The 24,406-nt window shown below is 37.8% G+C and overlaps 2 protein-coding genes across 4 annotated transcripts; one reads left to right on the forward strand and one right to left on the reverse strand.

Annotated features, from left to right (window-relative positions):
- Positions 1–546: 546 nt before the first annotated feature.
- On the forward strand, positions 547–22,869 carry LOC117577087 (coiled-coil domain-containing protein CG32809). Of its 3 annotated transcripts, XM_052001923.1 has the most exons (18): positions 547–695; positions 2,118–2,332; positions 2,646–2,696; positions 2,769–2,908; positions 2,973–3,581; positions 9,020–9,110; positions 9,255–9,369; positions 9,441–9,539; positions 10,618–10,781; positions 11,127–11,192; positions 11,258–11,341; positions 11,576–11,638; positions 11,851–12,310; positions 12,385–12,567; positions 12,629–12,722; positions 15,695–15,738; positions 18,555–18,698; positions 18,762–18,901. In XM_052001923.1, the coding sequence occupies exons 2-17, from the start codon at positions 2,227–2,229 to the stop codon at positions 18,631–18,633; spliced, it is 2,448 nt and encodes an 815-aa protein (XP_051857883.1). In that variant the 5' UTR covers positions 547–695; positions 2,118–2,226; the 3' UTR covers positions 18,634–18,698; positions 18,762–18,901. The 3 variants fall into 3 exon arrangements, with proteins under 3 accessions (XP_051857883.1, XP_051857884.1, XP_051857882.1); XM_052001922.1 differs by lacking the exon at positions 15,695–15,738 and having other exon boundaries at positions 548–695; positions 18,762–22,869; XM_052001924.1 differs by lacking the exons at positions 18,555–18,698; positions 18,762–18,901 and having other exon boundaries at positions 2,643–2,696; positions 15,695–15,742.
- Positions 3,693–7,896, reverse strand: LOC117577088 (uncharacterized). The gene is made up of 5 exons (XM_034262188.2): positions 7,212–7,896; positions 5,848–5,941; positions 5,559–5,679; positions 4,798–5,019; positions 3,693–4,705 (listed from the first exon to the last, which is right to left on the reverse strand). Exons 1-5 carry the CDS (start codon positions 7,765–7,767, stop codon positions 3,929–3,931), a joined length of 1,770 nt encoding a protein of 589 aa, XP_034118079.1. The 5' UTR covers positions 7,768–7,896; the 3' UTR covers positions 3,693–3,928.
- Positions 22,870–24,406: the final 1,537 nt, after the last annotated feature.

Below are 24,406 nucleotides of genomic sequence, written 5' to 3' on the forward strand. Positions count from 1 at the left end.
ATCCCTTTTTTTCTCCATTTCAGATAACTCAGTAAACATGGTAATAAGGTACATTCCATTTCTATTTCAAAACGGACAGATACTATCGGACCTTGTCTAAAACAATCTTCATGGAATTTAAGAGCTCCAAATGTAAAGTGTGAAATCGCTTAAGACCCATATTACAAGTATAATATTTTCTAACATATCGGAAGGTAACTTAGAAGTTATTTTACTTTCAAGACATCATCTGTTATCTTTTATCGATAGTAGGTAGGACATTTAAGAGGAACTTAATTTGATAAAGAGTTATGTTAATAAGGGACATTAAGTAATTTCGAAACCATATTTATTGCCATACTTAGTTTTTTTCGATGTCTCTGGATTATAAATATTTCGCTTTTCGATAACAATTACAATATGAAAACATATAACTCTGTTCTCAACTTGGCCAAAAAAGCAGCAGTGATGCTATTGCCCACGCATGCGCTTTGAGGAGTATCTCATGTACCTTTTAGGGCGGAAACGCTTTCTGATATACCAGAAATAATTTTACTTTTGAGTGTTAAAACGTATCGAACGGGGTTTGAACGCGGTCAATTAACACGGTTACGAGTAGCGCGAGATGAGTTAAAAAAAAAAAAACATCGTGTAATTTTAGTAGCTTACCGTCAAGTTTATAGTTGTTATATAGTAAACGTAACAGACCGGTCATGGTAGTCGTACAATATATTTATAATTTATCCAAACTCTGCTCCTGAACATATCTACTTGAAACTCCGTACATTCAATCAATCTATAGCTTATGCTGGGAAGTGTCTCAAATCACTGATTTCAATGGACTAGCTCAAACTTTATTGATAGTAATATGTGAATATAAAGTATTCAGATGTGCGAATAGTTATTTCCCCAATGGATTCAGCCCCATATGTACATCTTGGCTCAAGTATGTACTATAGGTATGCACATAGTTGAATTTTCACGACTACAAATATGTGCATATTCAGCTTCAGGCTATAACCCCGAGTGGATGGGGAGGGGGATAAACAATGTCAATTATTGTGCAATACAATTTAGATCTCGACGTACAATTAACTTCCAATTGCATTCATTCGCATACAATGTATCTAGATATCTCTGTGTGTATGTACTTGTGCTCCAAACAAGATACATAGGATGTATGAGTATGTTTACATATGTACGCCTATGCATGTGTTTGTGTATGTGTGTGTGTGTGTGTGTGTGTGTGTGTGTACTGGTCCCGAAGTAATAAGAGCGTTCGTACTGATTCGGCGGTTATCGATGCTTGCTGAAAATACTTTTCACCACACCCATATCTTTTAGGACAATTCTTATACTCGTATATGCACTTACATATCCATGTGTACATCCATATATATATATTTGATATGTACATATATATGTACATATATTATCGCCTGCCTGTTAGCATCTTTATCTATGTATGTTTAAGCTTGTTTATGCATAAGTACATAAATATATACATATGTAGATAGAGGGGACATATGCACATATGTATGTATGTATGTATGTATGTACATAAGTAGTCATACACTTCTCTACGAATACAATTATGAACATCTATTCACATGTGTACATACAAATATTTTTACCGGCACAAAATGTAAACAAGTGCAAAAAGATTATAGACAGCGAATGAAATGATGAATGCATTCCCATGTATGGACGTTGTTTTTACATTTGGTACATACATATGTATGTACAAAGCAAAGTTAATTGAACTTTGGATACGCACATTACATGTAGTACATTTTTGGCATACATACATAAGCTTGTACATACATATGTATATATGTATGTCGTATTTATGTGGCCACACGCACATTTAAATATTATATATACAGACCAAAACTGAGCTACATATATATGTACATACACACATACCAGCTATACATACATATATCCGATTATAAGCGTACTACAAGAAACTGAAATATATACATACATACATTTATGTACATAGGAAAATGCATGCATAGCATTTACAGACATACATACACACATAATATATACATACATACATACAGTGTATTTACATGCATTCATGCATACGTAGGACATTGGCATGCAATATCATAATTATGTCGTCTTTGCAGCGCACAAAGTTTGTGCTTAAGAATTTTGAGGCGCAAAATATAAAAATTTAAATACTAGAACAATTGTAAAATAACTAAAAACGGCGCACATAAATTATAATTCAACAAAATGTTGATTCGTTGGAAGAGCAAAGATAAAAGTGCATCGACAAATCAAAGCGGCAGTGGAAGCAGCAGCTCATCGTCAAAGAAGAAGCGCAAAGGACGAGAAGGAGGTAAGAACACGTATTCATATGTACATACATACATATTTATGCACATATGTATTTGTACGTGTACATACTCTTGTATGTAATCGCAATATGCATCACATAAAATATAATATTTGAATAAACGAAAACAGACAAACACATACACATACATACATATGCAAATTTGTGTGCGTGTATATTTGCCATAATAAAGTTTTCGCACTGCTTTGAATGGTGTTGCAAATATCGATATAGTATCGATAGTTGTAGTTATCGCTTTATGCAAATGCATTCAATCACTGACGCGCTCCTATTTTCTGCACTTTGCTTCCAGAAGAAGACTGGCAAAATGAAAATAAACCGGGTCGCCTGCCGCCCAGCGAGCAAAGTACGTAAAAAGCCCATGCGCAGGGCATAATTATCATTAATGTGCACAGTTGATTAATCGTTTTATTTGAAGGTGGCGACGAACGCAGGCGTGCGATGCGACGCGATGATCCACGACGGCACACGCTTGGAGGCGACATTCTGGTCTACGGCAACTCGCAGCATCCGCACGCACACCAAATGACGCAGCAGCAACGCGCCATGGACCTAGAGGTAAGCGTCATATTGACAGCATAGCAGCATCATCATTCACAGTTGCTCACCATTCTCTTTGCAGATGAGCACCCGAGCGCAAAAAAATAAGAAAAATCAGCCAATGCGCGGCTATGCGCCCGTCAATCAAGGACCGCTGTTCGATGATGATCCCGGCATTATGTCCGAGGTGGAAACAGCAAGCACTGGATTTCGGCGTGGCGGCAAACAGCGCTCCTCGTTGCCAGTTGTGCGCACGCCGTCGAAAACTCTGGAGCGGCCGCTTGGGCTCGTGTTCCTGCAGTATCGGTCGGAAACGAAGCGAGCTCTACTCCCAAATGAGATCACATCGATAGACACTGTGCGAGCGTTGTTCGTGCGCTCGTTTCCACGTCAATTGACCATGTCGTATCTGGAGGGGCCGAACGTTAAGATCTACATTCACGATGCTAGCAAAGACATGTTCTACGAGCTAGAGGATGTGCGCTCGCATCTGCGTGAAATACGCGATCGCTCTGTGTTGCGGCTCTTCGAGTCCACCGAGGTGGCGGCTCCGCCTCAGATTTTGCCCGGTGGCCCTGGGATACCGCAGCCATTGCCGCAGGCACCATCGAACTGGGATCAGGATCAAAGTTATTTCAGCGAGCCGGAGTTCGATTCCGATTTTAAGCATCAGCACATTCACAAATCGAAGGTGAGTTCATTTAATTATTTGTTTATTTATATTGATAAATATGTACATTTATGCATATGTATAAATACGAGTGAGTGTATGTGTGTTAGATTTAGTGTGTGTGTGTGTGTGAGTGTGAGTGTGTGTGTGTGCGTGCGTGTGTTGCGATACATACATATTTACTTTTAGTACCCACCAAGACATTCATTCCTCGCAATACTCATATTCTCAAGTACATTTACAATCAACACAAAAAAAAAGAAAAAAAAGAAGCATGTATACGAATGTATAGTTACATACATCACATACATTTATATGTACATTAGTAGGCGTGTGTTGTAGCTGTGCAGATGTTCGAGCATTTGCAGTTAAAAGTTTCCACAGGAGCCTACACTGAGGCCCTTCAGAGAGTTGTTCATTTGCTCGATCACATCCTTCCATGCGAATACAATAGCTCCCTTGAAGGGTTCTGGGTCGCAGTTGCTGCATATGGCCATAACTGCTTTGACTTCCTCCTCGGCTGGTTCTCGGTCATGCGAACTGATCTCCTCCTCAAGGGTCATTCGCAGCGACAGATCCTGTTTGAATTGCTGCCCTCCAAAGTCGGCTAGACCACTGTACTTATTGTAAATCTCGCTGTCATCGCCAGCATCAAGTCCGTCGTCCACTAATGAGCCGTCATCAAGGAGAACTATTCCCCGTTTTTGCAACTTTTTACCAACGCTTCCCGCATTTTGTTGTTGCTGTTGCACAGCTGTTGCCGCCTTGGGATCAGTGTTAGAATTGCGCTTGAATTGTATGTGCGTCTCTGTCTCATCGATGAACTGAACATTCGCTGAGTTGCTCAGCATTTGGAAACGCCCAGCATCGTAAGCTGGCGTCGATACTCCGACTGCGACTCCGACAGGGCGATTCTGAGTTATGGGCGATAGATTTAGCAGCTGCTGAGCTACCAATCGAGAGCCAGCATTTATTTGACCATTCACGAAATTGGTATTCACTGTGATAGCCGATGGTGGCGACTGTTGCGGCTGACCGCCAGCTGGCATTGGAGATGGCGACGCTGAGTTGGCCAGATTGATGCGCACTCTTGTCGGAATCTGGCCGCTGGCGAGCAGCATGTGCATGGGCTGAGGTCGATTAATCTATCACATAAATTAGTATTAGTAAATAACATTCCGTTTACTTTATGGTAATGCTAATGTGGGAGCATTATCATATTAAGTGCTGCACTTACCATTGGCGGAGCACGCGCTGTGCTAGACACCTCCTGACCCTCATGGTCGAAGTGATGAACGTGGTGGTGCTTGTGATCTCGATGTGCCTTTCCCGCACTCAAAGCCACGCGATAGATTTGCACGAGGGTCACCTCGAAGTGGAGGCCGTGGCTTACTTCGCCGGTAATTGAGCTTCCACCTGATCGCAATTTTCCTTTAGCCGGTATTTTATGGCCCACTAACTGCAATAGGCGAACAGGGGGGCAATTAAAGAGATGCTATTGCGAAATCTTTCCGAACGTAACTCGATCGGAAGTTTGCAAAAGAGGGAGCAATAAAAAGTAAAAGAAATTAATGTAACTTGTAAATGTTTACGTATGCATTCAAAGTGAACGAGTCTGCTTCGAGTCTGCAATCTGAATAAGGATATTATTTGAATCATTTAGTGATGCATATGTATGCCATACTCGTTTAATTGGCTAACACGCCGACTGTGACTGTGATGAAATGATACTTAATATCTCCTGACGATGGCATAACGCGCTCAGCTCGCTCGGTCGCCGACCGACCAATTTAATACCGCAGTTTTGTTCCCTCAACCAGTTTCTTCGAACTGTTGAAGTCGTTTTTTCGAGCTGTCGTTAAGAGGTTGCTGTTTCCGCTGCTCAGCTCAGCTCAGCTCAGCCCAGCTCACAATCGGCTCGAGAAACGCGTAATTAGACACTACAGCTTAGCTCAGCTGAACTGAGCTTCATCTCGGTAGTAAGCTACGGTTACTCACTGAATTGTGGAAGCCACGCCCAATACGTTCTGCCTTAAGCCAGACTTGCCACTCGCCGGTCTTTCCATTCCACGAGCTGCACATGTGATGCCATTGCCGCATTTTCAGTGGGTAGTTTAATCTGTGCCAAAACAGTGGTGGAGGGAGCAAGGAAGGTAGAGGTAGAGGAAGAGGGAGAACGAAAGACAACACATCATCAGCCATGTTCATTAAATGTATAGAAAAGGGAAGGTGCGCAATTCGATTTGATTGCAATTGCAATTGCAATTGAATTCGGAATGAAACATACCTGTACATTTGCTGACCTTTTATAGCCATCGATAGGAAACTGGAATTTTGCGCATTCGCGACCCAGATTTGTATCTCACGCTGTTCCTTTCCAGCTGTTACAGAAGTTACACAGTTAAACAGTTAATATATGTCGTTCAGATTATGAAATCAAAGCAAGTTGCGTGATGCTGCCGCCGAGGCTGCCACCGCTGCTGCAATTGCCAATTAATAGTTGAGCCATTGATAATGCTCGTGCTCTGCTCTACTCTACTCTACTCATACCACATAATGCAACAGCAAACAATCATTAAGCTTCATTTTAATGTCTACGCCATCATCAACATTCGCACATTATCTGTCGCTTGGGGACGCGATGATTTAATCGTGTCCACAACAGATGAAATTTAAGAGAGCAGATCATCAAACACTGCCAAATCCTGTTAGCATAACTCTTATGCAAAACTAGGAGCATGCCTTTCCACCTGTTCATCTGAGCACAGCATTTCTGTGTCGAATTTGTGGTTCGGTTAGTCGCAAACAATTATGTATGTTAGTGTTGCAGATTCAATGCAAGGCGTTGCCTCGGGTCACGACAGTTGCAGCGACAGCGGCAGTGACAGTATCTGTCAGGTTCCGGAAGCTTTATACGCAGCTTGAATTGCATATTTAAAATAATCTCAAATACTAAAAATAACAAAAGCGGTAGCAATCGCAGTCGAAGTCGAAATCGCAGACGGAGTAGTCAACAGCACCAGCAGCAGCAGCAGCAGCAGCTTACTGCAAACTGGTAAATTTAGCGCTTATGTAATGTGGTCACAATCGACGATGTCGTTGTGGGGCAGTTGAAAATTGTGAAGATGAAAGAAATAAATATGTATATACATACATATAATACTTAGTATAATACATAATTGACCATTTATGTTAGCTCTGTCTCTGGTGAGCTCTGGCCCGTCGCGTTGCTTTGTCTTGTACGCCATAACGGGGTACCGCTGCCTCAAGTCGTCGTGCTGACCGTCAAAAACTTTATTATACGCAGTCATCTGTCAATTTAAATTCAACAAGATGATCAGCTGTTTGCCCAACAATCGCCATCAGGAAGTTGTATTCCTTTCACTTTCTGGGAACGGACAAAGTGTTGCCCACGAAATTCGTTTGGCCCACAGGTCTAACCGTGAAGGTCTCACTTAATTGTCTGCAGCGTAACAATTGACGTCTGCTTACATAAAAGGTCAATGGCCATTGTGTTGATAAAGAAAGTGGCATCCAAATGATCAGACTCTCAAATTTATGCTTCTCTCATAATAATAACGAAATTTATGCCTGATAGCTGATAATACAGAACTATCTCCCCATTAGAGCTAGAGCTGAGTACACACTCACCTTCATAAGTAAACATAACGTGATCGCCGCTATGATTCGTGAATCGCATCCAGAAGCAAAGCGTAAACTGTTCCAGCTCGGGCAACTCGTTGTTGTACTCGACGACGCCGTCTTGATTGAATGCAAATTTCTTAACACTGCACTGATCGGCAGCAGCAGCAGCAGCGTAGAGGGGAGAGCGCGGAAAACTGAGCGTCGACTCCTTGATCACATCGTCTTTCAGAATGTACGACTCGTAATGGTTCTCCTGATCATCGCTTAGCGTTATAGGATGAGTGAGCACGCCAACGCCAACGCCAGCTTCAGATGCAGTCACAGCAGCGGCGTGAGGCAGACTCACTAAATCATTTTCGTCCTTATCAGCTCCAAACTGGGAGTAGCTGGTGGCCAGCTCGTGGCTGCTGCTGGCCTCTCCCGGATGCGATTGCTTGAGGCTGTACGTTGTAATCGGGCTGCCACTGGAGGCAATGGGCTTCCAAGCGAAAGAGATGCGTCCATTGAGGAGTATGATAAGCAGCAATGCTTGTCCAACGCTAATCCGTGCTCGATTATGCATGCCGACGACCAATAGAGTGATGGCGCGCTATTGGATTGGATTGGATTTAAATCAAAGCGTTTCCACGTCCGTTTGCGGCGCAGTCTCGCACTTTACTATTCGTCTACGTTTACGCATGCGCCAGCGTTGAGCTGAGCGAAGCCAAAAAGAAAAACAAAATAATAAAAACCATAAGAAAAAGCAAAAACAAAAATAAAAAAACAGAAAACAGAAAACACAGCACAACCGCACACACCGGGCTCACAGCAGTTTAACACTGCCCGATCGTTGGACAAGTACGTCTCGCTCAGTTGTAACAAATTGTAAAATTGTATTGAAATTGAAACTGGTTGAGGTTTTCTTTTTGTTTTTGCTACTACTGCCGCTGCTGCGTTGTTGTTGTTGTTGTTGTTGTTGATGTGAGTTGTAAAGCTGAGCTTTTTGCTTTGTTGGTGTTGTTGCTTGAGTTAAGCGTGCAAACCGCTCGCACTATGATAAACTTATGTGCATATATATATGCACATCCTAAAACTGTGACCGGTAAAATATTGTCATAGCTTCCTCTTTTACCACCAGTCACCAATATACTCGTACATACGTAATAGAGATCAATAGGAATTGGAGTACTCTGTGTGTTCGAAATTGCCATCCATCCAGATCCGATAAGTTAAGCCTTAAGTGTAATTGTAAAACGATTCCCCGAAGTTGCTTAATCTTAGCTCTGAGTGTCTTAGTAGTGAGTAAAATGTAAGAATCTATGATCTTATCTGAATAAGGTACCAAAAGATTAGTACTTGTGTGTATGTAGATAAAAATAATATCTGTGAAAGAGAAAGCTTTTATATAAAACAATGACAGCTCTTGAGCGACCGTATGACGCGTCAATAATTGGCAAAGAGGTTAATTAACTGGGTGTGTATTTTGTTACAACATTCATTAATTTCTATAAGACTGACTGACTGTCTGTTGTTGTTGTTGTTGTTGTTATTTCTTTTTTGGCCTCGGCCCTGGAAATCCCAGCAAGAGCTGCGCATAACTAACCACGGACAATTAACCCGAAGCAGTTGAATTTGAATTAAAGTGAAACCTATTAAAAATTTCGCCAACTCATTGATTGGCACTGTGAACATATTTGTTTATTGTTCTTATAATTATGAGATATTTATAGCCGACTATGATTTACACAATATCTCAAATATATTCACGAATAAGCCTTCGATCGTATTAGAACTAATTAATATATTTTACGTAATTCTTATTATGTGTCTTTCAGATCGGCAAACAAGCAGCCCCGTATTATGTTGGCTCATCGCAGACGTTACCCAGAGGAATGTATGCCTCAGAGCGCAATAAAGTGTCAATGGGTGCGTAATAATTCATTTTAACATTTATTTTAAGTTGTTTCAATTGTAAATAAGTTATTGCTAACATAACCTAAACAACTGCAACGAACCACATATTTAAGAATACTACACAACGGATATCAATGATTCAAATCTGATTTACAGATGGTTATACCAGCTCCCCGGAGAGAAGCACACGCGGCAACTATGAGGAACCCTACTACAGCCAGTATGGAACTCGCGGGACTGTCGTGGCGCCCATAATTGACGAAGAACAAAGGTATGCCTGATGTTATTTGAATAAATCAACATTTCTCATATGATTTGTATCTTAATCTTTTACGAATGTAGCGAGGCGGCGCTCGCGGAAGACCAATACTCTCTGTATGGCATTAAAGTTGGCCCCAATCGTCTGCCCCATCGTGGTAATCAGATTTACGATCCAACCAGGTGAGCATAGCGCGATCTTCGTTCACGTATAGATTTCATATAGGAAGCATAGTCTGGTAAGAGTAAATTGGAAACATCGTTTGCTGCACCAGGACTTCGTTTACTACGCCTATAAATCTTAATACGCTTCACATTGCCATTGCTTGATGTTGTTGTTGCTGTGGCCACAGGATGGAAATAGGTCGTGCCTTTGCTCTTGATAGCCTGAACAATGAGACACAGCAAATAGCCGCCAAACGATAGAAAAGCGAGTGCAGTGATGCTTATCTGAAACAATGTCTGCAACTTTGATGGTTTCTCCTCCGTCCAAGAGGACATATGACCACCTGATTGCTGCCAGGGCTGTGACGGGCCACTGTGATCACCACTGCCAATTACATGCAAGAGCAAGAGAAAATAGACTTAATGTCTTACATCTGGTGAATGAATACGAGTTATATTTACCGTTCAGCAGCCATTAAAGCCATTCGTTGTGGAGCATTTGGAGTATCGTTGCAGCTACCAGAATCATCAGGAGACAACTCATCCTCCTCAGCACTCCTCATCAATTGCACAGACTTTTTAAGGATCAGTAGATCCTGGAGTGGGAAATTTGATAAGCAATTTGCAAAGCGTTGCGGCGAACCAGTAACTGAATGAAACACAAACATGGATTAGAGTGTGACAGCACTATGATCGAACTTCCGGCCAGCAACATGTATTAATTGGAAAGTAAAGCAAAAAAACAAAGCAAAGTGCACTTACGACTACAATAAGCCATGGCTATGGCTCTTCCAATATTCTACCGCGTCACCAGGCAGTCGAGATGCAACTGTGGCAAAAGAATGAACAAATCTTGGATGCCATTGTTACACGTTCACTAGAGCAATTTATGTTTGTTTGTTTTTGTAACGGTTGCATGAGCTAAGTATTTCAACTTTCAACGCATGCATCCACATTTGAGCATGACTGCTCATTTAGATCTTGACAGCAGCGGAAATGTTGACTACTACAGAGAGTAAACTTGTCACAATCCGCATCAATTAAAAGTGTAGCATATTGTGAAATAGCGGCGACTAATTATGTTATTATATTTCAGACCTGAAGATTTACATCGCATACGTGTCGAGCATATGGAGCGGCAATTGGCCAACTTGACTGGACTGGTCCAGAAGGCTTTAGTCAATCAAAATCCCCAAATCGCTCCAATGGCTGTTCCTCAATTAGATTCCAACTATCTAGTTGTTCCATCACAAATACAAGGTATGTTTCCGCAATTCACACTTGAGATTCTTTTATGTGTGAACATATATGCTTGTTTATTTTTCTCACAACACAGTGCAATACATATTAACCATATACAGCTTATCAAAATACATATAATATCTTATTTGTTGCCTACCACTGCTTAACATAATCTTTAATCTACATACATATAACACCTGAACCCCCCAACCGTCTAATAATGCTGTTGCTAGTACATGCCAGACATATATAATATGTATAATATCTGTTTGCATGCAGTTGTGTGTGTGTGCCAACTAAATGTGACAAACTGAAAACTGAACAAGTTCTGTTCTTATCTCTATTCCATACTCTCACATTTAGCCAACGGTTCCGCTGACGAGCTGTACGTTAGGGAAAAGGCGCCAAAGTTGGGCAAGAACTCATGTCGTAAGTGTTCGGAACCTTTCGTGCGCTTATCAATGTCCCAAGACTTGCTCTTGCTGTTTTTTCAGAGAAATCCGTGTCGTTTGAGAAATCAGTTTCGTTTAGCGACGATATACAGGGAATTCCCAAATCTCACAATCCTTTACATGCCGGTAAATAGAAATTATACAAGAATTACATATTTATTTATTTGATTTTTATGTTTGAAATTTTGCACACAAATCACAGAGGAATTTAATTCGAAATTAAACGGAATTAAATTTTCTTAATTATGTGTAATCTTAGACTTGATGCCCTTTGAGTAGCCTTAACTTGTCACAATACTATTACAATATTAACACTCATCCCTATTTAAATGAATATTTCTACCACCCTGGATTCAAAAGCTGAAACGAAGCCAACCAAGCCGGCAATCAAGTCGTCTACCTTGCCACGCACCTCGTCACAAGGTAAGATTCCTAATCTTAGCCCTTATAAGGTGAAATTAGGTGAAATAATATCATACATTCAGGACTATTAAAATCACGCATGCATTGTTAGATAATCACGCAATTATTATTATAACTGTACATATGTTTATACTACCTTTATTTTTATTGTCGTTTTTTGTGTTAACGTAGAGTTTTGTCAAATGTCTAATTACATAATTTTTCACATATAGAACGCGATCGCCTAAAGCCCCCTCCACCACCCAAACCAATTGTGCTGGCTCAGACATCCCACCCAAGCTACCGGGCGGACATTGCACTGGCGCCTGAGGTGTACAACCATTTGCGTGGCCTGCAAAAGAAAGCGAAGGATTTGCGGATGGAAGTGCGCACCTTGAGGCGATTATCGCAAGCCCAATCAGTGGCTGTGCGCGAGGATATAAAGAGCACATTTATGCGCATTCGCGCCACCCTCTTGGCGAGCAGCGGAAGCTTTTGGGGTCAAGGTGATCAGGATACCACGCGCATATCGAGGGAGGAGGAATTGTACAAGCAGGAGGTCATACGACTTGAAAAGGATCTCAGCGATTTGGAAGCCTCTGTGGAGAATTTGCGTGGTGAAGTTATTAATCGACGGACACGTGTTAATATGACTGCTGTGGAGGACATGGCATTAGTTCTAAGTCGCGCAAGGTTTGCATTTTTTGATTGTTTATCAGTTGCTATATATATACATATCCATATATATATATATACTTTCATTGTAGCAAAACTGTTGCTGAACTTAAACTAAAGTTTCCAACTCTGTCTAATGGGTTACGTTGCATATTATCCAACGAAATGGAAAAAGTGGTGCGAGAAGAAAAGTTCCTAAAAGAAGAGCCGGACCGCTTGGAGTCGGCATTACGTCGATGCAAAAAGCTGACAGGCACCTTGGTGACACTTAAACGGTTTGTGATCTAACTTCTGATTAATCCAGATACTAATTTATTTGGTTCTGTTTTTAAATAGTTTGGCTAGCGTGCAGGAACAACGCTTACCGCCCAATGAGCCGCCAATAACTGAAGAGTCTTTACGTTCTACAGATATATCTGTTCCTGACAAGGTGAGTTTATTGATGGTAAATCGTGAGGTGCTTCTTATGCAAACAAAAATAACAAACACACACACACACACACACATTAAGCCAACATTGCAAAGATAAACAAGAATAGCAAAAACAAAAAAAAAAACACCTAGGGCTGAATTGCCAATGCTACTTTAACGCATTTAACACCTTTTCATACCATACCATACATAATTATTACGTATTCGTATACTAATGTTAAACAATATTTCTTTGTATGATTTCGATGACAAAAATTAGTTGCTTTTGACCGAAAAAAAAAAAAAAATTATTGCATTGGCTAAGTTTAATTTTAGATCATGCATTTTATTGCACACTATAGTATCCTTGCTAAATATTGTAAAAGTCGCCGATTTAAAAAACGTACGAATTTTGCATAGAGTACTTAACAGGTTACTTTTGATTGTTTGCGAAATTTTCGGAATTTTCGAGTTTGCACATTATAGAAATGATATAATTGCATATTATAGCGATATGAACGCACAACATGTCGAGCTGTAAATATATATATCATTCTTGATCAGTCCAATATTAAAACACAGAGCAACTATTGTGCCTTGTATCTGCCTGTAAATGAATATTAAACCATGAAATATTTGGTAAACATCAAAATAACTTACATTTCAAGCAGCTATGGTCAAATTAATGAAAGTTCCATGAGTTTCATACGTAGTACCAAAATTTATTATTTTCGCATAAATCATTTCAATTTAGTCAAGCGATTGTATATATATATTTGAGATACATGGTAATACCAACAAATTGAAGTTAATTTTAGCTTCTATACAAACAAATTGTTTCAAATTTAATTTTTATTGATATTATCTCATTTGTTTTTGTTGCTTTTTTTTATATTTTGTTTACAAAAATTGCAAATTGCAACATTGAAATTATTTTTCCTGTTATTCTTTTTGGGCATTCTAAAACAATTTTGAGCTGTTTCAAAGCATAAAAACATTTTTGATAGAAAGGAGTTACTGATGAAATAGTAATACTTTTGTAGGGGACTTTAATAAATCTCGGTCCGACACCTGGTCAAATAGGCACACACAATTTGGCAGACATACATTACAATTTTTGGCATGCCACACGAACAATTGCAATGTCTTTGAAATAGGCACAACTGTTGAGTTAGAGCTGAACTGTTGAGAAACAATTGATTAGAAACTCACACAAACGCACACACACATGCTCATCTAAGCTGCGTAGTGTTTGTGAAGCTTGGCTTGTTGACCACGCCCATTTATTCCTTCCGCCCCCTTTAATATCTAGGTCCGCCACCTAGTCAATCACTCACACTTACTTTGGCCTACATACACTGAAATTTTTGGCAACGACTTTTTCGCACACAAAGCCTTGAGGTTCTGCTCAACTGTTAAACTAGCAAGCTGGGAATTCTTTGCGATGCCCTCCTGCCTGACCACGCCCATTAATCAGATCTGCCCACACTAATATCTTGTTCCGCCGCCTAGTCAAGCACACACACACAATTTGGCAGAAATACATTAATATTTTTGGCATGCCATTTTTTCACTCGATCAGTTTTGATGCCATCAAAGTGGCGCAACTGTTGAGTAATAGTTGAGTAGAAGCTGAACAGTGGTGTAGCATTTCATTGAAATCATGCACATACACACACATGTGCTTCTAAACTGTGCAACCTTCATGAAGCTATTCTGCTTGACCATGCCCACTTATCGCTTTCGCCCACTCTAATATCTCGGTCCGCCGCCTAGTCAAGTGGGCACACACAATTTGGTAGACATACACTTAAATTTTTGGCATGCCATTTTTACACTCGATCAGTTTTGATGCCATCAAAGTGGCGCAACTGTTGAGTAATAGTTGAGTAGAAGCTGAACAGTGGTGTAGCATTTCATTGAAATCATGCACATACACACTCACACATGCGCTTCTAAACTGTGCAACCTTCATGAAGCTATTCTGATTGACCATGCCCACTTATCCCTTTCGCCCACTCTAATATCTCGGTCCGCCGCCTAGTCAAGTGGGCATACACAATTTGGCAGACATACACTAAAATTTTTGGCAAGCTAATTTTTGCGTTCAAAGATCACTTGCAACGCCTTCAAATTGTGCAGAACTGTTGAGTAAAAGCTGAACTGTTGAGTAGCAATTGATTAGATTAGCTAGGCAATCTTTGTGAAGCTTGCCTGCCTGACCACGCCCATTTATTAGGTCCGCCCACACTAATATCCTGGTCCGCCGCCTAGTCAAGCACACACACATTCATCAATATTTTTTGTAGATTACATGCAATGGTTGATGTTCTGCACAACAATTAAGTAAGAGTTGCTCAACTGTTGAACTAGCAAGCTATTATCATGATATTATCTGACGTATCCCAAATTTGACCAAAATCGGACTCAAAGTTTGAATATAACAGCTAGCGAAGCAGTGGCTTAAACTTTGTAGGACTTTATGAACTGTTGACAATTGATAAATAACAATTATAAATTGGCTATTTAGTATTAATTTAATTTAAATCGGGAATTATTTAAGTACTTAATATAAAATTGGTTCATCAAGTGAGAGCACTCTTATTTGTCTGTTTTTTCTTTTTTTTTTGTTTTATTTTAAAAAATATCTACAATTGGCTATTAGAAATCAATACATGATTAAGTAGACGTATCCAATTTCCTCAGGCCCAAGCGAATCCACGCAGTTTATTATTGTAAAAATAAGCTGCTGTCTTTTGGGTAATACATAGCGATGTGTAAAAAAATCAAGTTTTTTGTTTTGTTGATTTTGTTTAAGCAAAACGTTTTACGTATTTAACACGCTATTCATATTCATATGATGACAAAACACCAATCAAAGTAAAAAGTCTTATTAAATGAGGTTTACCTAGTGATTTCATTTTCTTCTTCTTGCCTTTTTTGGAACTAACAATTTTGATATCGTATACAACAACAACTACAACCACATAGTTTAACTGGCGATGGAGTTCTAACTTCAAAGAGGCAATTACTGAGTAATGACTGAAAATATAAAACAAAAAATCAAATTTTACTAAAAACCCTTAAAACAAAAAAAGATGAATTCATAAAACTATGTCAATTTTATTTTAGCTAAACATTATTTGCTCCGCATTAAACATAACTAGTTTATATTTTTGTATACTACTTACTACTGCTATAAACTTCTAACTAATACTAAACTCGAAACCATATTAAAACTCATAATAAGCTATCCATAAGCCCGAACACACATACCAACTGCAACTATCATTAGTTACATACATATATAATATAAACTTATGTGTATACATATAAATGTGTGTGCTTAACGTGCTTTCCAAAAGGGGATTTATTGGTTTTGTTAGCATTCATTATAGGTGAATGCCATCCTCTCTCTCTCGCTCTCGCTCTCTCTCTCTCTCTCTGGGCAACACTCCTCTTTATTCTCTTCTATGTACAGTACTATTTTATTAAAATGAGATTCGTAAATGATCAATATTTGATAACTGTGCTATCATCATTCAGAGTAACTGAAAACTAAACGTACATATGTATATTTTAATAGATCGCCCATTTAATATCACTAGCCGTATTATCAAGAACAATGATTGAAGAATGTAGGCAAGAGGTAATTCAAATGGACACATTTATAATATATGTTTTCAAAACTGTTAACAGCTACAGTCTTAGTCTTCCTCACTTCGGTCTCCGTGCCACAACATCACTTAAATTCATTCTTACTTATTCCCAGATAATTTAATGAGCAATTTCTTTATTCAAATTTTTAACCACTGGTCGTGTGATCCAATGTGCATTTTATATTTGGTTTGTTTGTTTCAGTCTGTGGTCTGTCTATGTTCCCTTTTTCCCACACGCCCTATTTTTGTATATATATATATATAATAGCTTAAATTGTGCTAATCACATTTAACAATATCGACTGTTTGTTCAAACCTGTAAACTAAACTCTCAAATACTTCACCAAAAATTTATTATTTTATGTTTTACGGTCATTCAGTAAAGTTGAGTTATATTAAAACCAAAAAGTTCACTTCGAAGTCAAATAGTTTAACATAGGAAAACTTGAAGGGAACGAGGAGCAAGTGATACTCCTGTTTAAATAATTATTAAATAAGTTCAAATTAAAAAAAAGCAACAAAATTAACAAAATTATTAATTTAAAAACTTCATTGAAATACGGGGGTTTCGTTTTCAATTGTTATTTAGTCGACGAATTGTGTTCTTCTTTGTAATTTTTCTTTTATTATATCAACTTTATTATTTAAAAAACTCTCTTTCGCAAAAAGCTTAATACTAATACAATAAAATAGCAAAATTGCATGTAAATGTGTGAGGTCATCTTCTTTTAGTAATTCAAAAGTTGAACTTGTATTTTTTGGCAACTTCAAAGAGTTTCTGTTCTAAGGCAATCCATTTTTTTGTTTTCTATTCATAAATTAGCTTAAACACTGTATACAACTTCAGTTGTTTAACTTTTGGAAAGAGTAAACTTCGGATATCCGAAGACTTCAGTGTATGCATACATATTTATATAAGGTTTATGTGCTTCAAATACATTTACATTGTGTTTTCATTTTTCTATTTTGTTTTTGTTGCCAAATTCATAAAATAAAAATTTCAAGGAACTAGTTAAATGAAAACAAAGTTTTCTATATAAATGTTGTAGTTAAAACGCATATGTACATATTCGTTAAAATTTAAATTAACAAAAGTATAAATGTACCCCTGTTAATGTTCAACACAAAACCATAATTTTAAGCGTCCAGTTAATTTAATAACTTAATTAACTAAAATGACTAAAGAAAAACAAAAAGAGCCAAGTGTTTTCAAATCAATGTATGCAAGCAGTCAGTCACTTATGTTCTCACTCATCGATTGTTGTCTTTGAAGTTTTACCCATCTATACATATTAACCCATCTTCATCATACAATAAAAACCCATCTACGTATCAAAACAAACTCTTTTTTTATCCTTTCAAAATCAACAGTCAGACTAAAACACAATTTGTTATTAAGCAACACAAATGATGCGTCAATTGATCCTACATAGATCTATACAATTACTTAATCGGTGTTCATCATTCCAAATCATTTGCAATTCATATTTTATCATATTGCTTGCAATTTGAATCTAAGTCACTCTCTTTATGTTCCATGTTTTACAGTTCACACCCATCCTTGGCAATTATTTTTATATGTCTTAGCTTGAACTTAATCAACATTTTTGATTCGTCAACTTTCCGTATGACCATTAATTTGATTTAAGAAAATGTTTTTGATGGAATTTTTTTATTTGCTATTTTACTGATATGGCAATGCATTACCTATTATTTATTATTATATTGTACACATAGAAACAAGAATTTATTCGAGTTGCATTATTGTTGTGCATGTTGTGTCCTAAAAATATTTATTTAAATAAGTGATAAGTAAATATGTAATTTACGAGTTATTTTTCATTTGAATTAAGGGTTATATAAAATGGAGAAGTCAATTGATATGATTTATAAATATTATATTATTATTATATATGGCACTTTTGTGCACAGCATGTGTCTTTGTTATGCGACATATACTCATTGAAGCACCACGGCTTTTCGTTTTATTTAACTCACTTACGTGATGGGTTTTCACAAGTTGTATTGTACGTACAATGTATTTTGAGATACTGTATTCATAAGTGCATATATACATATCAGCATATTCGTAAGTATGTATAAATGCGCAATATTATTATCCAAATTCTTGATTTCCAATGGCCAAGCATAATTCATTCATTTGACAATTGCCCAATTGTTTATTTTTGTAGCCAATCCCAACACCCAGGATGGGGTCGTTCTCTATCAGCGGGGGACTCGCACCCGAAAACGCACTCGATGCTCTGCTAGACGAGCTTAAAACATTTTCTAAGCCAATTGCTCAACAACAACAACAACAAAAGCAACAATTCGAAGTGAGAAAAAATATATGTGTAAAAAGTTCTTAATTACAATTCTTGTGTTTTAATTGCGAACAGGCTCGCCCCGAAGATTCTATATCCGATGAGAGCGCACAGGCTGCTGTGCAAAGTACAGTCACCACGCAAATATCACAGGCCCGTCTTTTCACGGAGGCCAACATCAATATGCAACAGGCGAACACAACAACAACAACAAATAGCATGGTTATGGCCATGACTGCAAGCAACAACACACCAGCTCCACGTGGATCCCTTACGCATCAGCAATCCCAACAGCAATTGATGGTGCACACTAATGTGGGGGGCAGTTTGCGTCGTCTGCACTCATTCCCCAGCGAATCGGACAACGAGTTTCCCCCAACTGGTTCCAGGGCCAGCGACAGTCTCAGTCTCAGTCTCGCTAATGGTGGTAACAGTAGCAGTAACAGCAGCAGCATCAAGCCACCAGTGCCCGAGCGTAATGCTGATCTAATATCTAAAGTGGGCCACAAACGCATACCGCCACCACCGCCGCCACGTACCAGCTCACGCAGTCCACTGGCCAGTCCGACAAGCCCAAATGTGCCACAGAATATAGTTGCTGCCGCAGCTGCTGCCAATATCGGGGACAACAATATAACGATTGGCATCGAGACAGTCGTTATGGGTGTTATGGGTGGTGGTGACACATCAAGCGGTGACAATTCCAGTGGCAATGAGTCCGGCAACGATCATGCACAACGGCAAGTCGCGCTCGAGATGCGCCACCAGGAGCTGCTGAAGAAGCAAAAGCTGTTGCAGGAGCAATACCAGCGACTGCAGCAGATGAGCAAGCTACCTTCCGTTGACATATCCTGCTCGTCGCAGGATATTACTACTGGAGCAGCGAGCACAGCAGCACACACGCTCAAACAACTTGGCAGCGAAACGAATATTCAGCAAAAGATTGCCGCACTGAATTTAGCATGTGAAACGAACACTGCTAATGCTGGCGCTGCTGCGGCGGCTGCGGCCGAGAGTGCTGCCACTGCGGCTACTAATGGTGTGTTGATCAGTGATGCTACGGGTGGTGTGGTCGGCGGCGCTGTCGGTGCTGTTGTAGGGTCGTCGGGTGGTACGAGCGCTGCTGCTGCCGCTGCTGGTGCTGGTGCTGGTGGAAACACAACCACAATGACCACCAAGCAGGTGTATGAAACGGAAATACTTTAACACAACTGGAAATTGGCGTGGAGCGAAACGAAAATAGATATTTAACTATGCACAGGGCCTGTGTAACTATCTCTGTCACATGCATGAGTGATTCCCTTCTCCCTCTTTCTATCCCTATCTCATGCTCACGCACTCGGTGTCTATCTTCGACTCTCTTTCTCTATGTCTGTCTAGCTCTCTCTCTCTCTCTCTCTCTCCCTCTCTGTCTCTCGTTCTCTCTGTATATCACACACTATCCTAGTCATCCAGCTTCTACAACATGTAAAGACTTCAAGTCCTTGGCTCTATAGTATCTCGAATATTTCAATAAGAATAATAATATTGTAAGTGTCAAAAAGTACTCAATAGATGTTTAACCTAAATGTCGTACATACATCTAGTATGCACATTATATATGGTATATGTATTCATATACAATGCACACCACATATATAGTATGTATGTAGGTATGCAAGTCTCTCGTGTACTTGTACACTATGCGTGTATGTATGTACACTTTGCCAAATCAAAATCTTAACAAAACTGTTTGCATATTTAAATTGTGCTGAAGCAATACGTTCACAAGAAACGTATTTGGGGCAAATAGTTCAACGCGCGATGCATTTGACACTGACTCTACTTTGTACAACAAATAGTTGTACTTAAATAAATTATATTCAGTCTGTTTTCGGGAATACTCACTTGCCCAAATGCATCATGTATACGTTGTGCCATTGTTCCCCAACGATATCGAACATTTTGCATATTGTACTTCATATGCAAGCGTGCTTAGTATTTAGAATCAAAAAATCCCTGCCATGCCTGTGAATGATATTATCCATGCATACATGTAAGCAATCTCCAACAGGTGTGTAGTATGTTGCATTCAAATACCCCGATCAATTGTCGTCAGGCTACACATAGTATTGGCTGGGTCACATAATAAATACACAGAACAGAATAAAACAGAATGAGAATAAGAAACAGTAAAACATCACAAAACCATATAACCATACTATTTGCATATTTACGTTAATATATATTTCATAGTATTTTGGTATGGGATGTGAGACTGATAGTTCTATATATGTAGATCATCAAGAAATATATATGAATACATAAATAATTAATAAGTACATCCGTTTATCTTGTTAGAATCTTAAACTAGCTAATTTTAACCCCATTTTGGTGAATTCTTCCCAAACAAAAGACATTCAATTGAATAAGCTAGGCTCTGTTATTGTAGTATTCATTTATTGTTCATTCTTTTTGCAACCACAACATTTTTGTCTTGCAATCTTGGGAAGAGCCGCACCGCTCACTTCGGAATACCGAAGTAGTATATTGTTGTTTAATCGCATATCCATGAAATGGGCTTGCAAAGATGTTTAATAATTTTATAAATGTCCATTGCAATCAAAATAAGTCATTTTGTCCATTTATTTTGCAGTATTGGTGAACTAGTTTATGCTACATACATCTTATATGTATCTTTGTATCTGTAGTTAGCTTCTCCTAATCAACTATGTTATTTAAAATCAATTTGTTTATGCTGCAAATATTCTACATACATACATATGTATGCAAAATTCGTAGACCAACACTTATGTTTAATCAATTATTATGTTGTACATAATATCATTTACATGATGATAGAGTCGAACTACTTTCAATCGAAAAGTATCTCATAGTTGATTATTTTTAAATAATAATAGGTTTTTACATGTTTTTAGCAAATCAAAATACTTATTATTTATATATAATATGCATAAAAGATATATTTATATATAGTCATATAGATATATATATATATATATGAATTATACGTACACTAACATATGTACATATACACATGTGTGGAGAGGCATTTTAATTATGAATTCAGTATTACACTTGTACAATAAGGATATTAAATGTGTACATATACATATATACAATCACAAATTTGTTGCACTTAAACCAAAATTTTTATATGAATTTAAAATGCCTTTCCAAGAAATTTTGACACAATTTTACGTATTTTGTCTTTGTACATTTATATATGGCAACGGCGGGTATATGCACCTCTCAGAATTGATGTATGTATGTTATGTATGTAAGTCTGCTTGCCCTGCCAATGATACACTTTTCTGACTTTAATAAGCATTTTAGATAACACTTTGTTTATCTTGTTCTTAGTTGTACATATAAAATGGTATATATACATATGTATTTATATGTGTATGTTCACCTAGGACACAACATACAGCCATAAGTCCGTCGATTTTGACAAACATACATACATGTACATGTGTAGATGATATTAACAATGTTTCAATAACTGTCTCACTGCTACAAAATCATGAATCACATTGAAAATTATAAACAAAAATACGGTGAAATAAACCGGTACGTTGTGAACCACTCGAAACTAAAATTAAATTACGAATATGTATATCTTTTGATTATCATTAACACTTTCGTATTTAAATTACTCATATAATTCCATTGACTTTTAAATTCTATTCAACACATATAGGGAAACATAACGATGCACTCGAAGTATTATATACACATTGATATTTACAATAATGAAAGGCACGTTAATTTTTAATAATTTTGATCAAGTTTGGACGGATATGTATAACATACATTTAATAGTCACGCAACGAAAAACATTTTTTAATGAATTGACTAGAGCGATAAGAATTACGAAACTACATATGTGAAAGTATGTAAATACTCTAAAGCGGAAAATATAATAAAAAGAAAACTTATTTAGAAACCATAATTAATTAATACAAATATTGTAATACAAACACGACAAAATCAATGGTGTTGAATGTATGTATGTATACGTAAATGTTTTTCATAAGCACACTCACAGACACACACACGTACACAACACACACACACACACATATATATACAGAACCTTAAAAACGCGCAGCAATACTTAAAGTCAAAAGATGTGTAGTAGGTATTGTAAACATTGCAAATACTCAATTCAAAAACAAAATTATATGAAACAAACAAATATGAAATCATCATCATGCATAGATGAAGAAATATAAAATGCGCATACCTTTTTTTTTCTTAAAAATATTATAATATATAAATCACAAGAAACCACAACAATAAATATCATACGCAAAACACGATAACAAAGATATATTACCATTGAAGGTGTACTTACAAGTGCTTACTAATATTGGGGCGCATCTATTTAATTTTTTAGTACCGTAACAGGCTACAGATGGAGACACTGAGCAAGCAACTTCCTCGCACTATTTCTCCTTGCTGCTGATTCCTGCTCGCTTGGTATTTTTTCTGATGATGTAATTTTTTTGCGCTCGTTGCTGCATTTTCGTGACCAACAACAACAACGACTTGTTGCAACATCCGAAATTTGAATGCAAATTAGAGCTCACATATTTTTGCAATTAACACGTTTTCGCCGGAGCACTGAGACCAGAGATTTTTCCGTATATTGACATATTATAAATCAGATGCGCAATAAAAAAAAGCTGTCAACAGGCGGAAGTACATTCAGATAGTCTTAATAATTATCCTATTATCGTTAAAGTTCATAAGATGTATTCTATTTCTGCTTGCTGCTGATTGCTGGTCGCCTGGTATTTAAACTGATGACTTGTTTATTTTTGGAGCTCGTTGCGGCATCTCAGTGGCCAACAACAACGACATTATTAATAATTCTTGCTGTAATTACTTAAGTCACTGTTGTTTTTGTAATAGCCGAAAAAATATACAAATAAAACTTTTACAATTATTAAAGGATTTTATTTTTATTTGTCATTTACACCCAAACTTCAAATTGGCCGGTACATAATTGTGGTACCGAAAACGGGCAACTGTGGCTTGCTGTAATTCTGCTTGCTATTGATTTATGTTTGCCTGGTATTTCACATACTGCGTTGGAAATTTTCGATCATCGTTACAACAAACCATCGAAGATGACTTCCAATGCTTTCAATATATGTAATATATAAGCTGAACTATTGGACGACGATTGGAATGATATTTGGCAGGATAATAGTCATCACGCTTCGTTTGCAACTGGACCCGAAAGGATCAGATAGGATATACCAAAGATATACGTAATTTTCTATATACAAAAAGATCCGTTTATCTCGGAGCCTGTAACGAAATTTTGTTGTTTTGAGTGCATCAATCTTCTTCGAAATGATACTTGTGCTCCTCCTTCAAATGTCCGAGATACAGTGGATTCTTGAAATTTATGGTAATTTTTCTATACTCGACCCTTTGAAGAATTTCAGGTGAATTTTATTGGCATATCCTGAAATTCCTTGAGTGTCAACCAATAGAATAAGTTATCCTGATAACAATAAGGTAAGTCCTGACAGGATCCTGAGTGTTTTCACCGAGATACGGCGAAAAAAACCCAAAATTTTTTAATATAAAACAAATTTGTTTTTTGTCGGTTATTTTGAAAATTCAAATTTGAAATTGGCGCCTAACAAAAAAATAAATTTTTTTTAGCATACTTTGAGGGTGAACGAGGGGCTCTTTTTCGA

Source organism: Drosophila albomicans, chromosome X (assembly GCF_009650485.2).
Source record: "Drosophila albomicans strain 15112-1751.03 chromosome X, ASM965048v2, whole genome shotgun sequence".
Taxonomy (NCBI): Eukaryota; Metazoa; Arthropoda; class Insecta; order Diptera; family Drosophilidae; genus Drosophila; species Drosophila albomicans.